Source organism: Lissotriton vulgaris, chromosome 1_1, assembly GCF_964263255.1.
Source record: "Lissotriton vulgaris chromosome 1_1, aLisVul1.2, whole genome shotgun sequence".
Taxonomy (NCBI): domain Eukaryota; kingdom Metazoa; phylum Chordata; class Amphibia; order Caudata; family Salamandridae; genus Lissotriton; species Lissotriton vulgaris.
In genome coordinates, this window is record NC_141685.1 from 1136829826 (window position 1) to 1136850325 (window position 20500).

The window sequence follows — 20500 nt, forward strand, 5'->3', positions numbered from 1 at the left end:
ATACCAGTAGGCAAGGTCGGTGATGGCAGGCTGGGGAGGGAATAACTTGCCTGATGTTATGGAGTAAAGACCCAGCCCTCACGGGAGCTTACAGTGTTATTGTATTGTAGGATGTAGGCGAGCCTTATGCCACCATAGTCTGTCAGCCCCATAGCAATGGGGGATCAGTGTCACTTTGGATTGAATGAACTTGTGTATACTTCGAGAAACAGTGGGATTGGAGGAAATTCATAGGCAAATTGCCATGTACAGTTTATCAAAATGGTGTTTCCAGTGAACAGTTTCAAGGGATCTGGATGTGAAGTGTTGGCATTTTGTGTTTTCTGCTGTGAAGTTAAGGCCTGCCTGAAGCTCCCTATACTTGGAAGATGCTCGTCAGAGAATGGCGCTACAAACTGGTCCACTTTCCATTTCTGGAAGCTTGTAAGATAAACTGCAGTCTGTTGCATGTTTCTTGCCAGAACCGATGACCAGATTGTCTGCTTCCCTTGACTGAACGTGGGATCAGGTTCTCTTTTCAAGTAGTGCATTATTATGCTGAATGTTGGGAAGGCTGGCACTTTCTGGTATTCTTAACAGTACAGTGTGCTTGTGCTTTCTTACAGGCTGTGCAAAATGCACATTTTCCTTTGGCATTATGGTCTAAGTAATTGTTTTAAAGAATGATCCTTTCATTCAAATGTATTAAGTGCCTGATTTGGCTGATTGGATAATTTTTTAAAACAATCAAAAATATTATATGTGGGAAATGTTATTTATGGGCAGGTTTTCATGTACTTCTGTTTTACTTATTATGGTGTTTATGAATAGGAGAGGATCCAATGACAGAACTTGAAGTGATTGCATTGGGAGCTTTCTACTGGGAATGGGGGACAGCCAGTACATTCATTGAAACCTGTAACAATGTTTTCATCTTTTTAACAGCAATTACATTTCTAATTAATGTTATTGCTGGTATTTCAAAGTTGCTTAAATATATCATGTTTTTGTTACTTAACACCTGGGTCCTTTGCATGAATTGTTCCTCCTCTATTCATAGTTGGTTTATGAGGACTCCATGGATCTGATTGCCAAGCTGCCATGCATTGCTGCTAAGATCTACCGTAACCTGTACAGGGAAGGGAGCGGAATTGGAGCCATCGACTCAAACCTTGACTGGTCACACAACTTCACCAACATGTTGGGTTACACCCAGCCAGAGTTCACAGAGCTGATGAGACTGTACCTCACAATTCACAGGTAGGTGTCCTCTACCTCACTATCCCCACACGAGCATCTGCCTTCTTTGCCAGCATATCTTCTGGCGCTATATTCTGTGACTTTACTTGTGGCCCTCAACTTTTTTGTTCAGGTCAAAGTGGGTAAGGACCAGTATTAGGCCAAGTCATTCATTAAAGTCCATGATATTTGGGACCACCTCGCTCCACAAGCCCCTAGCTATTAATTAGGAAATAAGTCACACAGATGTCTTTGTGTTCTTTCCATTTTACATTTCTGGAGAGTCAATTTATTTGATATTTTGAAGGTCGAGCCTCCCAGACACCCCACACTATCTGGTTGCAAAATACCTATTGGAAGCTTACTAGATCTTACAGTGGGCCTAAAGCCCACCCCATTGCTTACAGGGCTGGACTGGCTCCCGGGCGTTTTGGTGTGCTGCCGAGCTAGGGGCTGATTTCGTTGATACGTGTGCTGAAAAAAAATCGTTTTGCTTATTTCAAAACACACGTAGGTCTCCATCAACTAAATCAGCCCCCACCTCAGTGAAATTAGCCCCCACCTCGGCAACACACCAAAACCCCCGGTAGCCAGTCCATCCCTGATTGCTTACCTTTGTCACCCATTTGCTTGCTTCCCATTCAATGGCTTTCCTTGTCCATCTTCTTGTTTCTTTCCCTGGAGCACAGCTTCTACACTGCTCACTTTTAGGGAACTACTTTTTTTGGTTAAGCATTCCACAAAAGTGCATGTGTTTTCCAGCTCTCTCCCTCGTTTGCTTCTTTCCCCCCTCCTGCTTCTTGTTGCCATGTCGTCTGTGTGCCTATCTCCCTCCATGTTTTCTCCTTGCTTTCTTTGCAAGTAAGTACTCCACAAATGCATCTATTTTCTAGCTATATTCTTTGTGTGCGTCTTTCTGATGGATACATCTGGCCGCAGAATCCTCACTGTAAGAATATTCCCCATGCGCTAGACTGGAACAGATAACAATTTAGCAATGTTGGGTGGCATATAAGCACTACCCCTGCAAGATATCCGTTCCTTTCTTTGTGTCTTCTTATGCAAATCTGGATTTCGGCTCCCAATTTTGTTACACTTCCAACATCTTCTAAACAAAATCCAGTGCGCTAGGAAACCTTGTCCCCTCATAAAACCATAGGCTTCAAACCGTGTCCAGACTGTTGCAAACAGATATCTGTGACGTCCCGCCTGAAGTGTTTCTGGTCCTTGGGCTCAGGGCACAAGTCCATGTAATCCGAGATATGCTTTCTCATGCACTTAAAGGCGATGAGGGCCTGGCAAACAAAGCTGTATGTCGCAAGCACAAGAAGTCACCGTTCTTGCGTAAATCCCAACTGCTCCAAGTCAAAGGTGCAGACCCACCTCAGTGACTTGCCATTAATCCCATTAGAGATCTACTTTGCGGTCAAAGTCTTCTGATAAACCGAAGTCCAAACATACTCAAGTAGGTGAAGTGGGACAAACACTATCCTGCATTCTCGAGCTAAGGAAAAGGCACGCAGGCTTTAATATGCCGGTTACTCTCCCTTTGAATCCCCAGTTGCGGAGCAGATAACCGATTTAGTCTTGTTGCACCCTAAATTCTCCAGGTCTTTAGCGATGCTGCAGTGCCGACTGAAGCCCTTGGACCCATCATGGGCTTTGTACTGGCTCCGGTACACACTTTACCCCATGACTTTCTTAGGTCTCTCCCACATAAATGCTGGTACCGCTGCTGGTGGTGGAGGATCCAGTGCTTGTTTTGCTGTCTGACCCCTCCCCCAACTTCAACATTATGCCGACTGATGTTGCGCTATGAAATTCCTGAAGTACAGCGATCACCATACAGCCAGATTCTAAATCTATGTCCCTACTAGAGCGGTATCTGCTGTCAGTCACCATTATCTTTTTGGCTCTCATTCTGACCAAAGTTTACCACCACCCAGAGATGATGAGGATGATTTACCCCCTTAATGTGATTATTTCTGAGGGAGACTTCTAATTGCAGGTGTCTCACCTTTCTAATATACCACATGCGTCCAACTGGATTGGAAAACGTTTAAGCAGTACCTCTGCGCACTGGTAGGCGCTGTGCTGAGACTCTGTTACACTCTGAAAATGACATGCGGGCCAATAGAACTGCCACTCCTGCATGCTGATGTCAGTTCCTTTCTTTCCATGCCTCACGACATGGATCTAGAACTACGTTGTGTCTCTGAGACAAGCATTTTCAGTGTGCAAGGGGAATGTCAATCTCCCAAGACAGCAGGCTTCAAACCCTCTAAGGACCGTCTCAAACCAATATCTGTGGCAGATCTTGATCTAGTTTGCCTGGGGTCAAGCCACGACTCCAAGGCCTGCAGTGACTGCATATTTGTCACCCCGAAGGCTATATGAGACACTGAGGTGTAACTGTCACCAAGCACTAGAAGATTCCACAGTGAGCCTAATCCAAGTTGAAGAGTCAGTCCCAATTCCGTTCCCTATCCAGAAGTCCCAGGAGTGGTTCCCGAGGTCAATTGTCATCACGCTCCAAGTGTTTGGGTAATCGGAAATAAAAATGCAAAACATCCAAGCAGGTCTCAGCCCCTCTCAGTCACTCACATTCCCTTGGTAAGTTGCAAGGGTGCACCATTCCTCTCGATCTCGCTCCAGAAGTCGATGAATGTGGGAGTTTATGCCGGTACTGCCAGAGTTTTTGGAGCTGCCAGCAACACGGACGCAGATCTAAGAGTTCGGAGAGGCCTTGCTCTTACTTTTTTGTTCCTTACTGAGAGGCCCTCCATCTGGAGTACCGCCTGGAAGTTTGCCCTCAGCACCAGTTGGACCCTCCAGATCCACCACTCGGCCTCCTCCGGCTACTATTCCAACTCCAGTGCTGCGCTCCTTGCCAGTGCTTGGATTCAATGCTGATGCAGACTTCACCGATGCCAGATGACAAGGTGCCAAATTGAACTCTCTGAGAATCTATGCAACTATGACTTTAACCAACTCTGGGTTCTGGTTCCATCAAAGTGCCAATTCCCCCAATAGACGTGCCACCCCCCACAAGGAAGTGCAGATACATTGCATTCCATATTTGGCATGGGTTCGGACAATGATTATGATGCGGGTGATCAAATTGGGCAACCATGCCATGAGGAAAATTGGTATGATGACCTGCAAGAAGCCAGTGGCCTTGATACCTCTCCTGAGTCGGGCATCCTCTCATCCCCCTGGTCCTGCCACTGAGAAGAGCACTTCTTCGTAATAGACCTGGCAGGGCAGCCAAAGTGTTTGCCCTCCAGCTCTCTACCTTAGAGGTCAAAGCAAATGTCTTGAGAGAGGTGCTACCGCCTGCACAAACATCCACTGAGCCCACCCTGCCCTTCAATGAGGCACATGCAGATACCCTTTTGGAGGCTTGGGCCAAACCTTGCTCTGATCCCCTGGTCAATCAGCATATTGCAAGACACCACTGCTCTGCTCCAGGCAGCCCTGCATTTGTGTTTCAGCACCCCCGTCCATGATAGCTCAGTGGTGCAGGTTACAAGTCGAACAAATCCGGATACCTTCCCAACCACTTCCTCTGATAGGCAGTCCAAATGTGTATAAACATTTGGAAAAGGGTATTTTCTTCCACTAGCTTGGCCCTCTGATCTGTGAATGCGAACTGCCTCCTGGACGGCTATCCCCATGATCTTTGGGGTATGGTCGCTCAGATCTTCCCAGGTGTCCAGGGCGATGTCAGACCTGTCCTGACACATGACATCCAGGATGGTCATGATGCAGCCAAGGTTCCAATTTGTTGTGGCTTGTACAACATCAACTCCATCTTCGGGCCATTGGCACCAGCGTCCTTATCCGCTGCACCACCTGGCTGCAGTCCACTGTTTTTTCAAACTATGTCCATCTATCTCCTATGGACATGCCCTTTGATGGGAAACTCTTGTTTAGGGACAAGACAAATCCCTCTCTGGACTGGTTCAAGGAGTACAGGGCCACAGTATGCTCACCAGCCTTATCAGTCCTACAGTTCTTTTCGCAGCTTTGACAAAGTCACCCTGTTCCATCAGCCAATTCAGCCTTCGCAAGGTGTACAGCAGTTTTGCAGCCGCAAGACCCACAGCCCAGGTCAGCATGCCACCCAGTCCACTGTCCCCAAAGCCCCATCTGTCAAACTCTTTTTTGCGTTCCCTTAGTAGAGCACAGTCACCCGGTTGGAGGGAGGATCCGAGGATTTTGGCTGGGTTGGCAGGTAATCACATTGGACTGTTTGGTCCTGCAGAAAGTTCAGAAGGGGTACACCTTGTCCTTCACTGCCACTCCACCGCAGCTTCCACTATCCACAGCACAACTAATAAAAGAACATTAGTCTGTCTTGCGACAGGGAGTGCAAGCCCTTTTTGGAAAAGGGTCTATGGAGGGTGCCTGCATCAGGAGTTGGTATTTGTTGTTGTTCCCACTACTTTCAGGTGCCAAAGTAGGTTGGAGGACTTTGTCCTTTTTTTAAACCTGCACTCTCTCATCGTCTTCCCCTTGAAGAAAAAAAATCAAGATCCTCACACTGGCCCAGGTATTGGCTGCCCTTGACCCTGGAGAGTGGATGGTGGTGGTGGACCTGCAGGCCGCCTGTCCTGTGGTTCGTGGTGGGACAAGAGCATTTTCAGTTCACAGTGCTCACCTGTGGTCTCACCATTACCACTTAGATGTTCACAATGTGGTCGTAGCACACCTTCGGACATTAGGGGTCCCAGTCTTCTGATACCTTGACGACTAACTGTTGAGGGCAAGCTCATCCAAAGCAGTCGGCAACCACCTCTTTCCTCTTTGGAGTTCACTATCCATGTGCTTAAGTCACATCTTTCTTTTTAATAGGCGCTCTCCTTCATCGGAACCATGCTAGACGCTGTTCGTTTTCGTGCTTTTTCTCCGGAAAGGAGAATCTAGGTCATTCAGGCTTTGAACCCAATCTTTTAGCCTCTGTCCTGGATTTTAGGGAGTTTGACTCTGAGGCTACTGGGGCTGATGGCCTTTTGCATCCTTCTAGTCAAGCACACCAGGTGTGGCATATGTGGGTTCTGCAGTGGGATCTGAAGTCTCAGTGGGCCCAACATCAAGGGGATCTCTTTGTTCACGTCCAGATTTCAGCGGGGACTGAAAGATTTGAATTGATGGTTACTGGGCCAGCATTTGAGTCGGTGACAGAACGCTCTCGCTGCCCCACCCAGAGTTTATGGTAGTGAGGCCTGGCTCGATCTATCAATCTCCTCGAGCAGAAGGCCTTCCGTCCGTTCTCAAAGTGAGGGTGGTGTCTGTGCTAACGGACATCACCACTATGTAGTATTGCTACTAGTGGAGCAGTATGGAGTTTGTTATGCCTTAGTGGGACCCTATCTGAGTCATCACAGTTTTGATGTGCACACCCTTTGAGCTGCTTCACAGCTGTCCCTTGTGGCTCTTCACCATCAGGATGGTGTTCCTCATCGCCTCTACGGGGAGAGTGAGTGAGCTTTAGGGTCTCTGTTATTCCTCCGAGCATCATCATCTTCCCAGTCAAGCTGGTTCTGCGGACACAAACATCCTTCTTACCTAAAATTGTGATGCCCTTACAGAAGGTCAAACTATCACCCTACCGGCGTCCTATGCTCCATCTCGCCCCTCTGAGGAGAGACTGCATTGCTTGGGTCCCATAAGAGCGCTACGCTTTTACATCGATCGTTCCAAAAAATACAGAGTGGATGATCAGCCCTTTGTGGGGTCATCTGAAGCACCACCCAAGAGTGCATAGATCTCTGTGATAAGAGGTTTGTCATCCTTCTTAAGGGAACTAATTTCTCAAAAGGCATTAGGGGACGCTCTGCATAGGGTTTGATAAGACTGCTGCATGACTCAGTGTTGATTTGTAAGTACTGGATGTGATCTGCCTCCACCAGGCCATAATCTGTCTTCAGTTGATCGAACAAGATAATCCCCTGTGTGTCGAACAGACAGACTTTGTGCTTACAGCCTCCCTCCCGCCATCATCTGAACCCTTCCTGATGAACCTCTGGTAAAAAGTCGGGGTTAGCTAGGATAGGAGTCACAAATCCTCTATTAAAAGACTTCACTCTGGAGATCTTTTCAATATAGAAGTGAACCACTGAGCAGAATATTGAAGATCATCTATTAAAGTGAATTCCTGTGACCTTCCATTAAACATTTTGTGTGTTTTGCTGTTCGCCCTATGTGGGAAGGGTATGCTCAGACGTGGGTCCTGTGCTCACGACGCCACTGGAGTCAAGCTATCCTGGCTGATGACGGCTGATAGCCCGAAACCGGTCCTAGGATGCTAGATTCTGGTCCAGGGAAGACATGGCTTGGCAGTTCGGGCTGGACTGTTTCCATGAGGCACAGGGTCAAGACTGATTTGCATATGGCCATGTCTGAACTGGGGTGGTGTGGCGTGCAAAATAACAATGGATTAAACCCATATCTGTGACTGGGGGTGAATGTTTTGCCAATGTGCAACATTCCGTCTATCATTTTGTTTGTTTTGACCTTCCATTAATCATCCATGCATCTTTCTTTGCAGTGATCATGAAGGTGGTAATGTGAGTGCCCATACCAGTCACCTTGTGGGAAGCGCCTTGTCTGACCCTTACCTGTCCTTCTCTGCAGCCATGAATGGGCTGGCCGGTCCACTCCATGGCCTGGCAAATCAGGTATGCAAGTGTTCTAATTATTATGACTGTTGTAGCCAATGTTGAGTCCCTGGTCTTGAGCATGACATTCTTATATTACAGGAAGTGCTGGGGTGGCTAACCAACCTTCAGAAGGAACTAGGTGGAGAAGTGTCGGATGAAAAACTGAAAGAATTCATATGGAACACCCTCAACTCTGGCAGGGTAAGAGCAAACACACAAATGACTAGCATCAGATGTGAATCCTGCGGCGTTTCTGTAAAAGGTTTTTAAACCAGAGAGGAAATTCTTCAAAGCGGAGATCTGTAGTGGAATTTTAATCTAGAGAAACCGTACAGACTCATCCTGTTACGTTGCACCTACGTAAGCTCCCAGCATGCCATCAACATTTAACAACAACCATTGGCATAGCCAATAGGTCTTGCTTTTGGGACCTTATAAGTGTTTAGCCATGCAACAGTTGATGTTGTTGCACCAATGATATTGTGCTGCATAACTAAATACTTATAAGGTCCCAAAGCAAGACATATTGGCTACATATTGCTATTTTTACTGCAGATTCTGCATGCTGTGGTGTTTGACAAATGATCGAAACAATATCTGTTTCATGTACACAGCGCAGCTTCCTTCATCTTTATAAACCTCTCCGAGGAAGGCTCGGGGAAGAGAATGTACAGCACGCAGAGAAGGTCAAGGAGAGAGTAGTCTCTGGTCTTGGTAATATGTGAGTGGAGGTTCTGAGCCTGCAGTAGAATGCAGAGTGAGACATTCTGCTGCAGGAGTGAGTCATCCCAATGATGATGTGTAAATATTGGTGTGTGAGAGATAGAATTGAGATATAAAGATAGGCAGCATGGCGGTTACTTGCAGTGAAGTTGGGAGAAGACCTGGCAGTTCATTATGGTAGGGATAGGGTGAAGGTCCTATCAGAGCTATGATGTGCCTTTGGTCCTAACTTCTGAATAAAAACAGATGCTATTTTACATTGGTGTTGTTTCGTACATCACATTTTGAGGTTCTGTATTCAGCTTTCATTATATTGTACCATGTGCTCATCGTTTTTGTGGATAGTACTCTAATGTGGCTTATCTACTGGTACACGCTTTCTAGTGGTATTGTGCATAGAAAATGCTTTGGCAAAGTCAATGATGAAATTCTGCAGTATATCACCTCAACTTGGTGGACAAAGATAAAACTGGGTAAGAGGCATGGCCGGCAATGTTCAATATTACATTTGGGCTACGCCAGGACCACAAACTACCTGGTAAAAAATTGATAATGCGAGTGCACAAGGGTGTATATCTAGAAGTTCACATACATATCATTAAGTGGGCAATCATGTAAGGTGGCAGCATAATAAAAAATGTAGCAGGGTTGACAGTCTTAACAAGCCCCCAAACAGTCAACATATTTTGGGATATTCCAAAGATTTAAATACATATTGCAGCTCAAACAAAGTCATGAGCAACACAGCCGGACGCTACACGAGTGAGCGCACACAGTTGTGCCCATCCCATACCCACATTAGCATCTACCAAAGGATGTTGCAGCGCATAAATCATATGCTTGGCATATAAAACCGTTATAGAGCGCCTGGTTACGCATTCTGCGTAACCAGGCGCTCTATAAATGCCCCTTAATAATAATAAAAGGGCAAGTTAACCCAGCTAGGTAAATGCTCGCGATATGACCCCAAATTACCAATATCTATTGTGCTAAAGTAATTGGACATTTAACACAGTAATGAGAAATTTATACTTCTGTAGTAGGGGATCTCTGTGTATAGTCATAATCTAGTGAATAGTCCCGCTCCTGAGCGTGGACCCCGGAGCAATCAAAAATAATCTCTTAAATTGTCAAAAAATGCAGACCTGCACATACACTTAAGAGAGAATTTAAAGACAGATAATGCAGCCTATATCCACAGGCTACACTGTCCAGTACTTCAACTAGAAATTCCACCAAAAAAAACACAAACAGCACAGCCTGTCCAGTTTTTCCTCACAGAGAACTTCCCTTTTCTCACAAAAGCCTCTACAATGATAGAAATGAAGGGGTGGACAGACAAGCCCCATAGGCTGCCATTATGTGGCTCAAACAGGGATACTGTGCCTTTAAGAAAACTTTCCAGAACACTCTCAGAATCCCAAAATGCACAGCAGGTCCCTTTTACTTTAATTTTTTTTTCCGACTCCTGCTAGCAGGACCCTGGAGCATTGAGCTCTTCCTTTTTTAGGTTTATTAAATATTTTTTTGCACTTTAAAGTGTTTAAGTGTTTTCACACGACGTGTTTTGGTGCCCTCTTCCTTTCTTTATCATCTGAGCACTCTAATTTTATCAAATATGCCTGCATTATTTGATAAATGCCCGGAGTGCTGCAGGAAAAAGGCCAAGTCGGATCCACATGAACTGTGCATCTTGTGTCTCCCTGCTTCTCATTTACCTGAGAAGTGAGATCTGCCAGTCTTTCTCCTCCAGGACCCTGAGAGACAGAAGGAAGATCAGGCTCCAAGGACTGGAAGAAAGAAGACTGCAGAGTCAAGGTGGGTCTGGAAAGGCTGGATCTGCCGCCTCCTGCACATGCTAAGGCCTCTGGGGGGGGCTCCCCAGCGTCAAGAAGGCCAGAAAGTGTCGCCGTTCTCTGTCGACGTCGATAGCATCGACGACAGCGTCGAGAGGCATGACTGCGGTCTGTTCCCCTTCTCCTCAGGGCTCTGGGTCGAGACGACGTCGACGCCCAACGTCGAGGGGACTGACGAGACCACCGCCGAGGTCGCCGCCATCATCATCTTCATGGTCGTCATCTTCGACGTCGTCGACACGATGTCGAGAAGATTCCAGCTGGCGTCGGCGCTCGCCGTCGAGGCGACACCGCCGTTCGCCGTCGACTCTAAGGTCCGCGTCGAGAAGGAGGTCGAAGCGGAGAAGACGTTCGATGTCGAGAGGATCGGCGTCGAGACGGCGAAGCCTGCCGTCGAGGCGTAGGTCGTCGACGTCGAGACGACGTTCGTCAAAGTCATGGAGGCATTCTTCGATGCAGAGGAGGCGCTCAGCGCATAATAGGAAGAGATCTCCCTCCAGGAGGCGTTCTGGAGCCAGGAGTTCTTCCAGGTCATCTGGGGCAAGACGGCGACGTCGGTCACCGGCGGGGGGGGGGGGGCTGCCTCTCGAACGCCTACGCCCAGGAAGAAGACGGGGACACCGGGCTCGGTGTACTCTGAGGTGTATTCGCCTCCTAAGCCGAGGTCGCCTAGTCCTCCTCCACTGCCAAAGGAGCCGCTGCCGCGCACTCCTTCGCCGCCTCCTCTTCCGGTACCTCCACGTACATCGCCACTGTTACCTCCTCCTGTGCTGCCATGTGCACCACCAAGGCCTCCGAGGTCGACTTCACTGCCGCACCTTCCAACGCCGCCTAAGGGGGCACCTTGGCCGAGGTCCCCGGTCAGGCCGCCGCCGCAAGTTCCAACACCGGCTGCTCCTCAGGCACCCGCGGAACGCCCAAGGCCTAGAAGACCCCGATCTCGCTCCGGACGGAGAGGGAGATCCAGGAGTCGCCGCTGATCATCGACGAGATCCAGACGACGCCATAGGAGGGGTCGGTCTCGATACAGCACGGGATCGTCCAGTGTGAGGGACTATTCTCCAACCTTATCTGAATCCCCTCAGACGAGGGTATCCCCGGTGGACGACGTGGTGTCCTTTCAGGAGGTCTTGCTGAGGGGTGCTAACAAGCTGGGCATCAAGCTGACGATGCCCACGCCCACGACCTCCGTCATCTTTGAGACTCTTCGCAAGAAGCACCTGTCTCGGCCTCTATTGCCCTTGGTTCCAGGGTTAGTGGAACCTGCAATGGAGCTCTTTCTCACTCCGGCAGTGACTAAGGCAGTCCCCTCGAGACTACAGAAGGAGTACAAGGCACCTGATACGGACCCGGCTTTCCTCCGGACGGATCCCATTCCGTATTCCGTAATTGTGAAGGTGGCGAGAAAGTAGCACACCACCACTCCATCGTCGAATGTGCCTCCGGACAAGGAGAGTCGCTGGTTGGACTCAGCTCGCAGGAAGGTATGCGGGACGGCCGCTACCTCCATGAAGGCTGCCAGTGCATCAGCACTGTTGGGGCGCTATGAACTGGCCCTGTGGGAGTCCCTCCAACAGCTCGCAGACCTCCTCCCTCGGGAGAAGGAGGACTTTATGGAGATCCTGAACGAGGGGTTGCTGGTGTCGGATCAGCTCATCAGCGCAGCCGCAGACTCTTCGCTCCTGGCAGCCCATGGTATCAACCAGAGGAGCCACGCTTGGCTTAAATTGACCTCTTTTAAGCCCGAAGCCCAGCAGAGGGTGGCCAATCTGCCCTTCTCGGGAGAGACCCTCTTCGGGAAGCAAGCTGACGACGAGATAGCCCGCTTGAAGGCGGAGGCCGAGACTCTGACAGCGGTGGGCTTGGAGAAGCCCAAGGACCAGAAGAAAAACTACCGCCCGTTCCAAAGACGGTACGGGGCGCAAGGTAGAGGGCGAGGACAGCAGTCTGGACAGCAACAACAGCAGTTCCAGAGGAAGCCCTTCCAGAAGCGTCAGAAGGGCAGGGGTGGTCAGCAGTCTGCCTCTGCGTCCAAAAGCCCGGCCGGGTCTCGGCCCTGAGCAGTTACTTCCCCATCGTCCGTTACTCACTCCGGTGGGGGGGAAGCGTTCAATATTTTCTGGCAGAGTGGAGATAAATTACTCCGGACAAGTGGGTGCTGAATATTGTTTGCAATGGATACAGTCTTCGGTTCACCAGCCCGCCTCCAGCAATTCCACCGGTCAGCTCGCAGTTTCAGCTGCGCGAGCTCCAGGTGGAGGCCGATATCCTGTTATGGAAAAGGGCTACAGAAGACGTCCCTCTGTCTTAAAGAGGAAGAGGTCTGTACTCACGGTTCTTTCTGGTTCGCAAGAAGGACAATAACGAGTTCAGACCCTTTCTGGATTTGCGACAAACAAACAAGTGGATTCGCAGAGAGAAATTTCGCATGCTGTCGTTGCATCAGATTTACCCTCAGCTGCAACGGGGAGACTGGCTATGTGCTATAGACCTACAGGATGCGTACTTCCATGTGCCCATTGCACAGAAACACAGTAAGTTCCTGCGATTCCAAGTCAGCTCCAATCATTATCAGTACACAGTACTGCCATTCGGGCTGAAGTCTGCGCCCAGGACGTTTTCGAAGTGCATGGCAGTGGTAGTGGCACACCTAAGGAAGAACAAGGTGTTTGTCTACCCGTACCTGGACGATTGGTTGAACAAGGCCTCCTCCTTCTCGGAAGCTCAAGCGCACTTCCGGAAGACGTGGGTTCTTTTGAACAAACTGGGGTTGCACATCAACATGTCCAAGTCTGTCCCGACTCGGGTCCAGTGCATTCAGTACTTGGGAGCCTCCATCACGCTTTCAGCAAGCGTGTCTCCTTCGGAGGAAAGACGATTATCACTCCTTCGGAAGGCTCAGGCTCTTATGACCGCTCCATCTACAACAGTGAGGACGGTGTCTTCTCTACTGGGGTTGATGGCCTCCTGTATCTTCCTCACACCACACGCACAGCTTCACATGAGACCGTGCAGGAGTGTCTGGAGGATCAGTGGGACAAGAGGAGAGGCAACTGGGACAACAAGATACGACTGTCTCTGCATGCTCTACAGTCTCTGAAATGGTGGTGTTCAGAGGAGAAACTTCTCAAGGGGGTTCCCTTCCACAAGGACATTTCCCACTCAGACTATCGTGACGGATGCTTCTATCCACAGCTGGGGGGCGCATTCCGGAGACTTGCAGATACAAGGAACGTGGTCCCCAACGGAGTCCACGTCATCAATTTTCTGGAACTCAAAGCTGTTCACTTGGCACTGAAGGCCTTTCATCCGTCCTTCCAGACCAATTCTCTGCTTGTACAGACGGACAATACGACCACGATGTATTACCTCAACAAGCAGGGGGGTTCGAGATCGCGCACCCTGTCGCAGGAGGCGCAGGTGATCTGGCACTGGCTGCTAGCCAGAGGACTGACGATAATGGCTACCCATCTGCCAGGTGTGCAGAATGTTCAGGCGGACGCACTGAGCAGACTGATTCAGGAAAACCACGAATGGGTCATAAACGACTAAGTACTAGTAGAATTCTTCGCAAGGTGGGGGACTCCAGACCTAGATCTGTTCACCACCACCGAAAACAGCAAATGACAAGACTTCGCATCCAGGTACTACCAGCAGGGGACGCTGGGGAATGCGCTATGGTTCAACTGGTCGAACAGCTTTCTGTACGCTTTTCCACCCATTCCCCCGATTCCGGCGGTGCTCATCAAGCTGTCCCAGTCCCGGGCACGGATGATCCTGATTGCCCCGGAATGGCCCAGGCAGTGATGGTTCACGGACCTGCTTCACCGGTCTCTCCTTCCTCACATACGGCTGCCGTGCCTGCCGGACCTTCTCGCGAAGTTCAGGGGGCTGATGGTGCACCCCAACCTCTCGTCTTGTTTGGCGACACGGCTCCTGAGAGAGTGCAATATGGCCATTTGAATCTTCCTGAAAATTGTATGGACATACTGAAGGAGGCTAACCGTCCTTCCACTAGGACTTCCAAGTGGAAGAGATTCTGTATCTGGTGCAAGTCCAAGAACTATGATCCAATGACATGTAAGGAAGATGTCATCCTTCCATATCTGTTACATGTGGCGCAGTCTGGCCTTAAATTTCATTCCATTAAGGTTCATCTCGCTGCGTTGACTGCCTACAGGAAATGCCCTTCACAGACCTCCTTCTTCCAGATCCCTGTGATCAAGGATTTTTTGGAAGGCTTGAAGAAAGTGTTCCCTCCTGTACGGCTTCCTTCGCCTTCATGGGAATTGAATGTGGTGCTGTCCAGATTGATGAAGGAGCCTTTTAAACCAATTCAACAGGGTTTGTTGCAGCACCTTTCCTGGAAGGTGGCGTTCCTCGTGGCCATTAAATCGGCATGCAGGGTGAGTGAAATTCAGGCGTTTGTGTTGCCAAGAACCTTATACTGTATTTCATGCTGCTAAGGTTGTTATGCGTACTCACCCTGAATTTCTTCCAAAGTTTATCTCCGATTTCCATGTTAACCATACCATAACTTTACCTACGTTTTTTCAGAATCCTTCATCTCCAGCGGAAAGGTCTCTACATTCCCTGGATGTTAGGAGGGTGTTGAAATTTTATCTGGATAAAACCAAAGATATTCGTAGGTCAGACCAATTGTTTATCAATTATGGATCAGTCCGGACCGGTCTTGCTACCTCTAAACAGTCCATTTCGAGGTGGATTGTGTCCTGAATACAATTGTGTTACCAGAAAGCTAATAAGACCTTAGGGGGTAAACCTAAGGCTCATTCCACCAGGGGCAAAGCTGCTACGACTGCTTTGCTACGTAATGTTCCCATTGCAGAAATCTGAAAGGCGGCCACTTGGAAGTCGGTCCATACCTTTGCTAAGCATTACTGTCTGGACACTGATGCCAGGACAGATGCTCAGGTTGGGCAGGCTTCGCTGCGAAATCTGTTCGTACAGTAGTGGTGTTATTTTTCTTACTCTCCACCGCCGCTTTGGTGTGGGGATGGGCTTGCCATTCTACTCACTAGATTATAACTATACACAGAGATCCCCTACTACAGAAGGAGTAGTTTCTGTCCTGTAACTCCAGTTCTGTAGTAGGGGTACCTCTGTTATAGTCATAAGCGCTCGCCCTCCTCCCCGTGGAGAAAGATATTTATGTGAGCTATGCTACAGGTCTGGCGTGTTATGCCTTCAAAAAGAACTGAAAGTAAAAGGGACCAGCTGTGCATTCTGGGATACTGAGAGTTCTGGAAAGTTTTCTTAAAGGTACAGTATCCCTGTCTGAGCCACATAATGGCAGCCCATGGGGCTTGTCTGTCCACCCCTTCATCTTTATCATTCTAGAGGCTTTTGTGAAAAAAGGGAAGTTTTCTCTGTGAGGAAAAACTGGACAGGCTGTGCTGTTTGTGGTTTTTTTGGTGGAATTTCTAGTTAAAGTACTGGACAGTGTAGCCTGTGGATATAGGCTGCATTATCGGTCTTTAAATTCTCTCTTAAGTGTCTCTGCAGGTCTGCATTTTTTGACAATTTAAGAGATTATTTTTGATTGCTCCGGGGTCCACGCTCATGAGCGGGACTATTCACTAGATTATGACTATAACAGATACCCCTAGTACAGAACTGGAGTTACAGGACAGAAACTACTCCATGCATCGTACCGCGGGTCACTACAGCCTCAAAAAAGGTTCTCCGTGTGAAAACGTAACCCCCCCCCCCAGTCCGGCCTATTCCCTGGAAATTCTCCTTCTGGATAGCCGGCAAGTACGCCCGATATAGAATTGTAAGCCAGACGCCATGCCAAAAACCAAATATAAAGACGCAATCGATAAATTTATTGCAGATCTGCCCCCCCCCCCCCCCCCCTCCCCCCGGGAAGGCGCCCGGACCAAGTGGCTTTCCCTGTGAATTCTATAAAAAGTTTCATCTTCAGCTGGGGACCCACTACAGGGAGGCGCTGGAATTGGCGAGGGAGCAGGGTCGCATGCCAGCAGACTGGCGCCACGCTGAAGTGGTGGTCTTTCAGAAGCCTGGTAGGCCCCCGGACCGTCACGAGTCGTATCGCCCCATATCCCTACTCAACTTTGAGGCTAAATTACTGGCGAAGGCTCTGGCCAACCATCTCCTCCCATACGTAACTGATCTCGTACATCCGGATCAAGCGGGCTTCATGCCGCGTAGGGCGACTCAGCACAACATCAGGCGGGCACAGACGGCCATTGACGCCATACGGGCTTCTGGGGAACGGGCGGCCTTATTGCTGGCGGACATAGATAGGGCATTTGACTCGGTCAGCTGGACCTACCTATTCGCCCTCCTGCCACGCCTTAACCTAGGCCCGGTGTTTATTTCTAACATCAAACTACTATACACTGACCTAACTGCTTCCGTGCGGGTGTCCGGAGCGATCTCGGAGAGATTCTCGGTGGCCCGGGGGACCCGGCAGGGGTGCCCACTGTCTCCCTATCTCTTTGCGTTGGCCATGGAGCCCCTGGCCTCTTGGGTACGTATTGATGCACAACTTCGCGGTTTTGTGTGGGGTGGGGGACTTTCCGATAGAATTGCGCTCTATGCAGATGATGTCCTCTTCTTTCTTACTGATCTCAACCGGTCTGGCCCCCGCATTTTGGAAATTATGCGCATATTCGGTGAGGTATCGGGGCTCTACCTTAATCCACGTAAATCCACCCTTTGGGTATTGGGCGAGGGTCCCGGTCTCTATCCCTGGGCGTCGGCGTTGCAGGTGGCAGCTGGAGGACTGAAATATCTGGGAGTCTTCCTGTCCGAATCCGCTGACATAGCGTGGGAGCGCAATGTGCTGCCGGTATGGGAGAAGGTTCAGGCAGACATTAAGACGTGGTCTCGGATGCCCCTCACGATCTACGGTAGATCTGCGATTTTCAAAATGGTCGCACTCCCGCGTATGTTATATCAACTGCAGAACCACCCACATAGGATAGACCCTCAGTGGTTTCGCCAGGTCAACTCGGTGCTGGGTAACTTCCTATGGGCAGGGGGCGCCGCCAGGGTAGCACTGCGGGCATGCTTCCTATCCACTTATTGTGGAGGCCTGGCCACGTCGGATCTCCTATCCTATTATCAGGCCTCCCATCTCTTAGTTCTTAACGAGTGGTGGTACGGGGATAGAGGAGATCCTGCATATGCCCTCGAGCGCTCGCTGATGGGCGACGCCACGCTCCACACACTATTGTACTCGGCCAGGCTGCGGAGGGCATTGCCTCGGGCCACGCAGGTGGTCTTCCTGGTCTGGCGACAAGTGTTGCGCCGCATGGGATGGTGGGGTAAACTGACAGCAGAGACCCCTTTGTGGAGAAACGGGCTGCTTCCTGCGCTGTCCTCCTTATCAGGCTTTGGCGGCTGGGATTCCATTGGAATCTACTCCCTTGGACACGTCCTGACTGGGACTACACTTAAATCCTTCCAGGACCTCAGCTCAATTTCAAATGCCCAAATCTCAATTCTTTAAATACTTACAATTCCACCACGCGCTCGCCCCGAGTTTGGTTGGCTTGGAGCAACTACCAGAATTCAGTCCCGTTGAAGCCAAAATTTTTATGGGAGACCTGGGAGACAAGAAGGTATCCCGCATCTACCAAACCCTAGTCACTCATTGCTCTGCCTCTTTGCTCCCACTCAAAGAGTCCTGGGAAACGGATGTGGGCCCCCTTGATGAGGACGATTGGAGGGAGGCCTTGGAGTCCCCATGTGGAACAGCAATCGCAGTTCGTCTCCGCCTGATCCAGTTTAAATACCTACATAGGGCATACTATACTCGGGAAAGATTGTGGAGGGCGGGCCTGATTGCATCCCCGGAGTGCCTGCGCTGTGGGACTGAGAGAGGTACACTTTGGCATACGGTTTGGTCTTGCGTTGGTCTGACCCGGTTCTGGAACGGGGTCTGGAGCTGTCTGTCGGAGGTGCTGGGGTGGGATCTCCCCCTCTCCCCCCGGTTGGGTCTGCTACATGTTCTGGAGAATGTGGGCGGGAATATCTTCAAACGCCACCTTCTGCTGCTGGGTCTAGTGGTGGCTAAGCGGGACCTGGCAAGGGCTTGGAAGAGTGACCGGGCTCCACCACTAGGGGCCCTGGAAGGCAGGCCTTGATTATTTTATGGGACTGGAGCGGCCCGTGTTTGAGGCCAGAGGATGCCCACTGAAACACTTTAAAATATGGAAGCGGTGGGCGGACTACAGGGGGTTGACTCTGGAACCTCCGGCTGCCCCGGACGAAGGCTTGCCTACTCTAGAGGACCTTCAGGCCTAGAATGACACTCGAAGACTGCTATATCATGATCTATTGACGGAACTGTTGTGATCACGTGCATGGGGTTAGGGTGGGATAAGGGGTGGGTAGATGGGACACTGGGCAGTTGGGGGGGGGGGGCTGGGGTGGTGGGGGGGTTGTTTCCCTTTCCCCTTTTCATTTTCCTTTCCTCCAATTGATTGGGTTGTATGTATATTGAAATGTGCTTTGCTACTTGACAGTGTCTTCCTGACTATGGAAAACTGCTTATCCCTTGCCTAATAAACCAATAAAACTTGTTGTGAAAAAAAAACCCAAATATAAAGCTACAGTTATTACAGCACGTGTAGAAAATAGTAACAAGTAAAAATTATAAAGACAAAACTGCGCACATTTGGAAAGCTAGAGCGTTGTGATATTGTTAAAAATAATGAAGATGATTCGGGACCGACGAGCTCGAAGAACTATGGCTCGCTCGTCAGCTTCGATCCCCGACGACATCTTTGAAGAGGGCGTCGACGCGCCAGAACACCAGTATGCCGAAGAGAGTACCAGCTCCTCCGGTGCCGAAGACTTAGACGTTGAGGATATCACTTCAGCTCAACGGGTCGTAAGTAAAACCGTCGACCCTAACCCTTCCTCAACACCCTCAAAAAAGGCTTCGGTCACACCCTCCCCTTCGGGCCCGGGTGCACACCGAGAGACTGCTTCCCACGCCCCGCCTTCGGGACCGGCAAAGATGCCTACTAAGCCTTCAGGCGGCTCGGGCTCGAGCCAGCCTATTCCCGGTGCCGATCCTATACCGACACCGAAGAAGAAGCCATCTTCATCAACCACGCCGACCGTTGCTCTGACACCTAAGCACATCTCGCCGAAGACTGGCAGCGGCTCATCGATGCCAAAACCACACTCCTAGCCGAGTAAAAAAAGCCTAAAGCTCTAGATTCACACGCTTCGGAGCCAAAAACACCCGGAACCGAAAAAAACAAGTTCTGGTAAAAGGCATTTCAAAAGGGCACATTTCTAAACCAAAAGACCCAAGACCAGCTACCAACTGGGTGCCGAAAAAACCCACAGAGCCGAAAACTTCAACGCCAAAGGATCTTCCCTACTCAGAAGAACTTTTCACACCAGATCCTAATAAAAAAACTCTTGTAAAGGATCCTAAGACTGGTCAATTGATTCTTAGCTCCAAGAAGAGACCACTTGAGGCGCTGGCACCTCCTTCCCCTCCAAAGAAGAGCGATATAGCAACCTCTCCATTGAGGGTCCCTTCTCCGCCACCTCCCCATACTGTTCCTCCTCCTACACCTCCTCCACCACATCATTCACCTACACCATCCACTAACCAAGACGATGATGTAGATACAGACTCTGATGACACAGGTGGGGGAGCACATGACCCAGCAGGGACCAATAGTCCCCCTCAGTCACCTAATCCATGGGATGAATAAAACACCCCTGATGTGCCTTACGTCCCACAAGACGATGTACACCCTTCCAGACCTTCCCCACCAGAGGACACTATAGGTTTTAACCTACTAGTCCAAAGAGCTGCCCAGTATCATGGGGTTGACTTACACACCGATGCGGTGGAGGAAGATTTCCGATTAGACACTTTTGATAACACACAAAGGTCTACTGCCATTTTGCCAATGCTTAAAGGTGTCATCAAGCATGCAACTGAGGTTTTTAAACATCCTGTCAGGGCTAGGGTCCTCAACCCTCGCATTGAGAAAAAATATGAAGCTGCCCCTACAG

At 49.6% G+C, this 20500-nt stretch overlaps 1 protein-coding gene across 1 annotated transcript in view; it reads left to right on the forward strand.

Moving 5' to 3' along the window:
- CS (citrate synthase) overlaps positions 1-20500 on the forward strand; it is a 167486-nt gene that overhangs the window by 128341 nt on the left and 18645 nt on the right. Inside the window, exons 7-9 of the mRNA XM_086963819.1 lie at positions 1040-1239; positions 7772-7901; positions 7983-8084. Coding sequence (XP_086819945.1) covers positions 1040-1239; positions 7772-7901; positions 7983-8084 — 432 coding nt within the window. The remainder of the gene's footprint in view (positions 1-1039; positions 1240-7771; positions 7902-7982; positions 8085-20500) is intronic.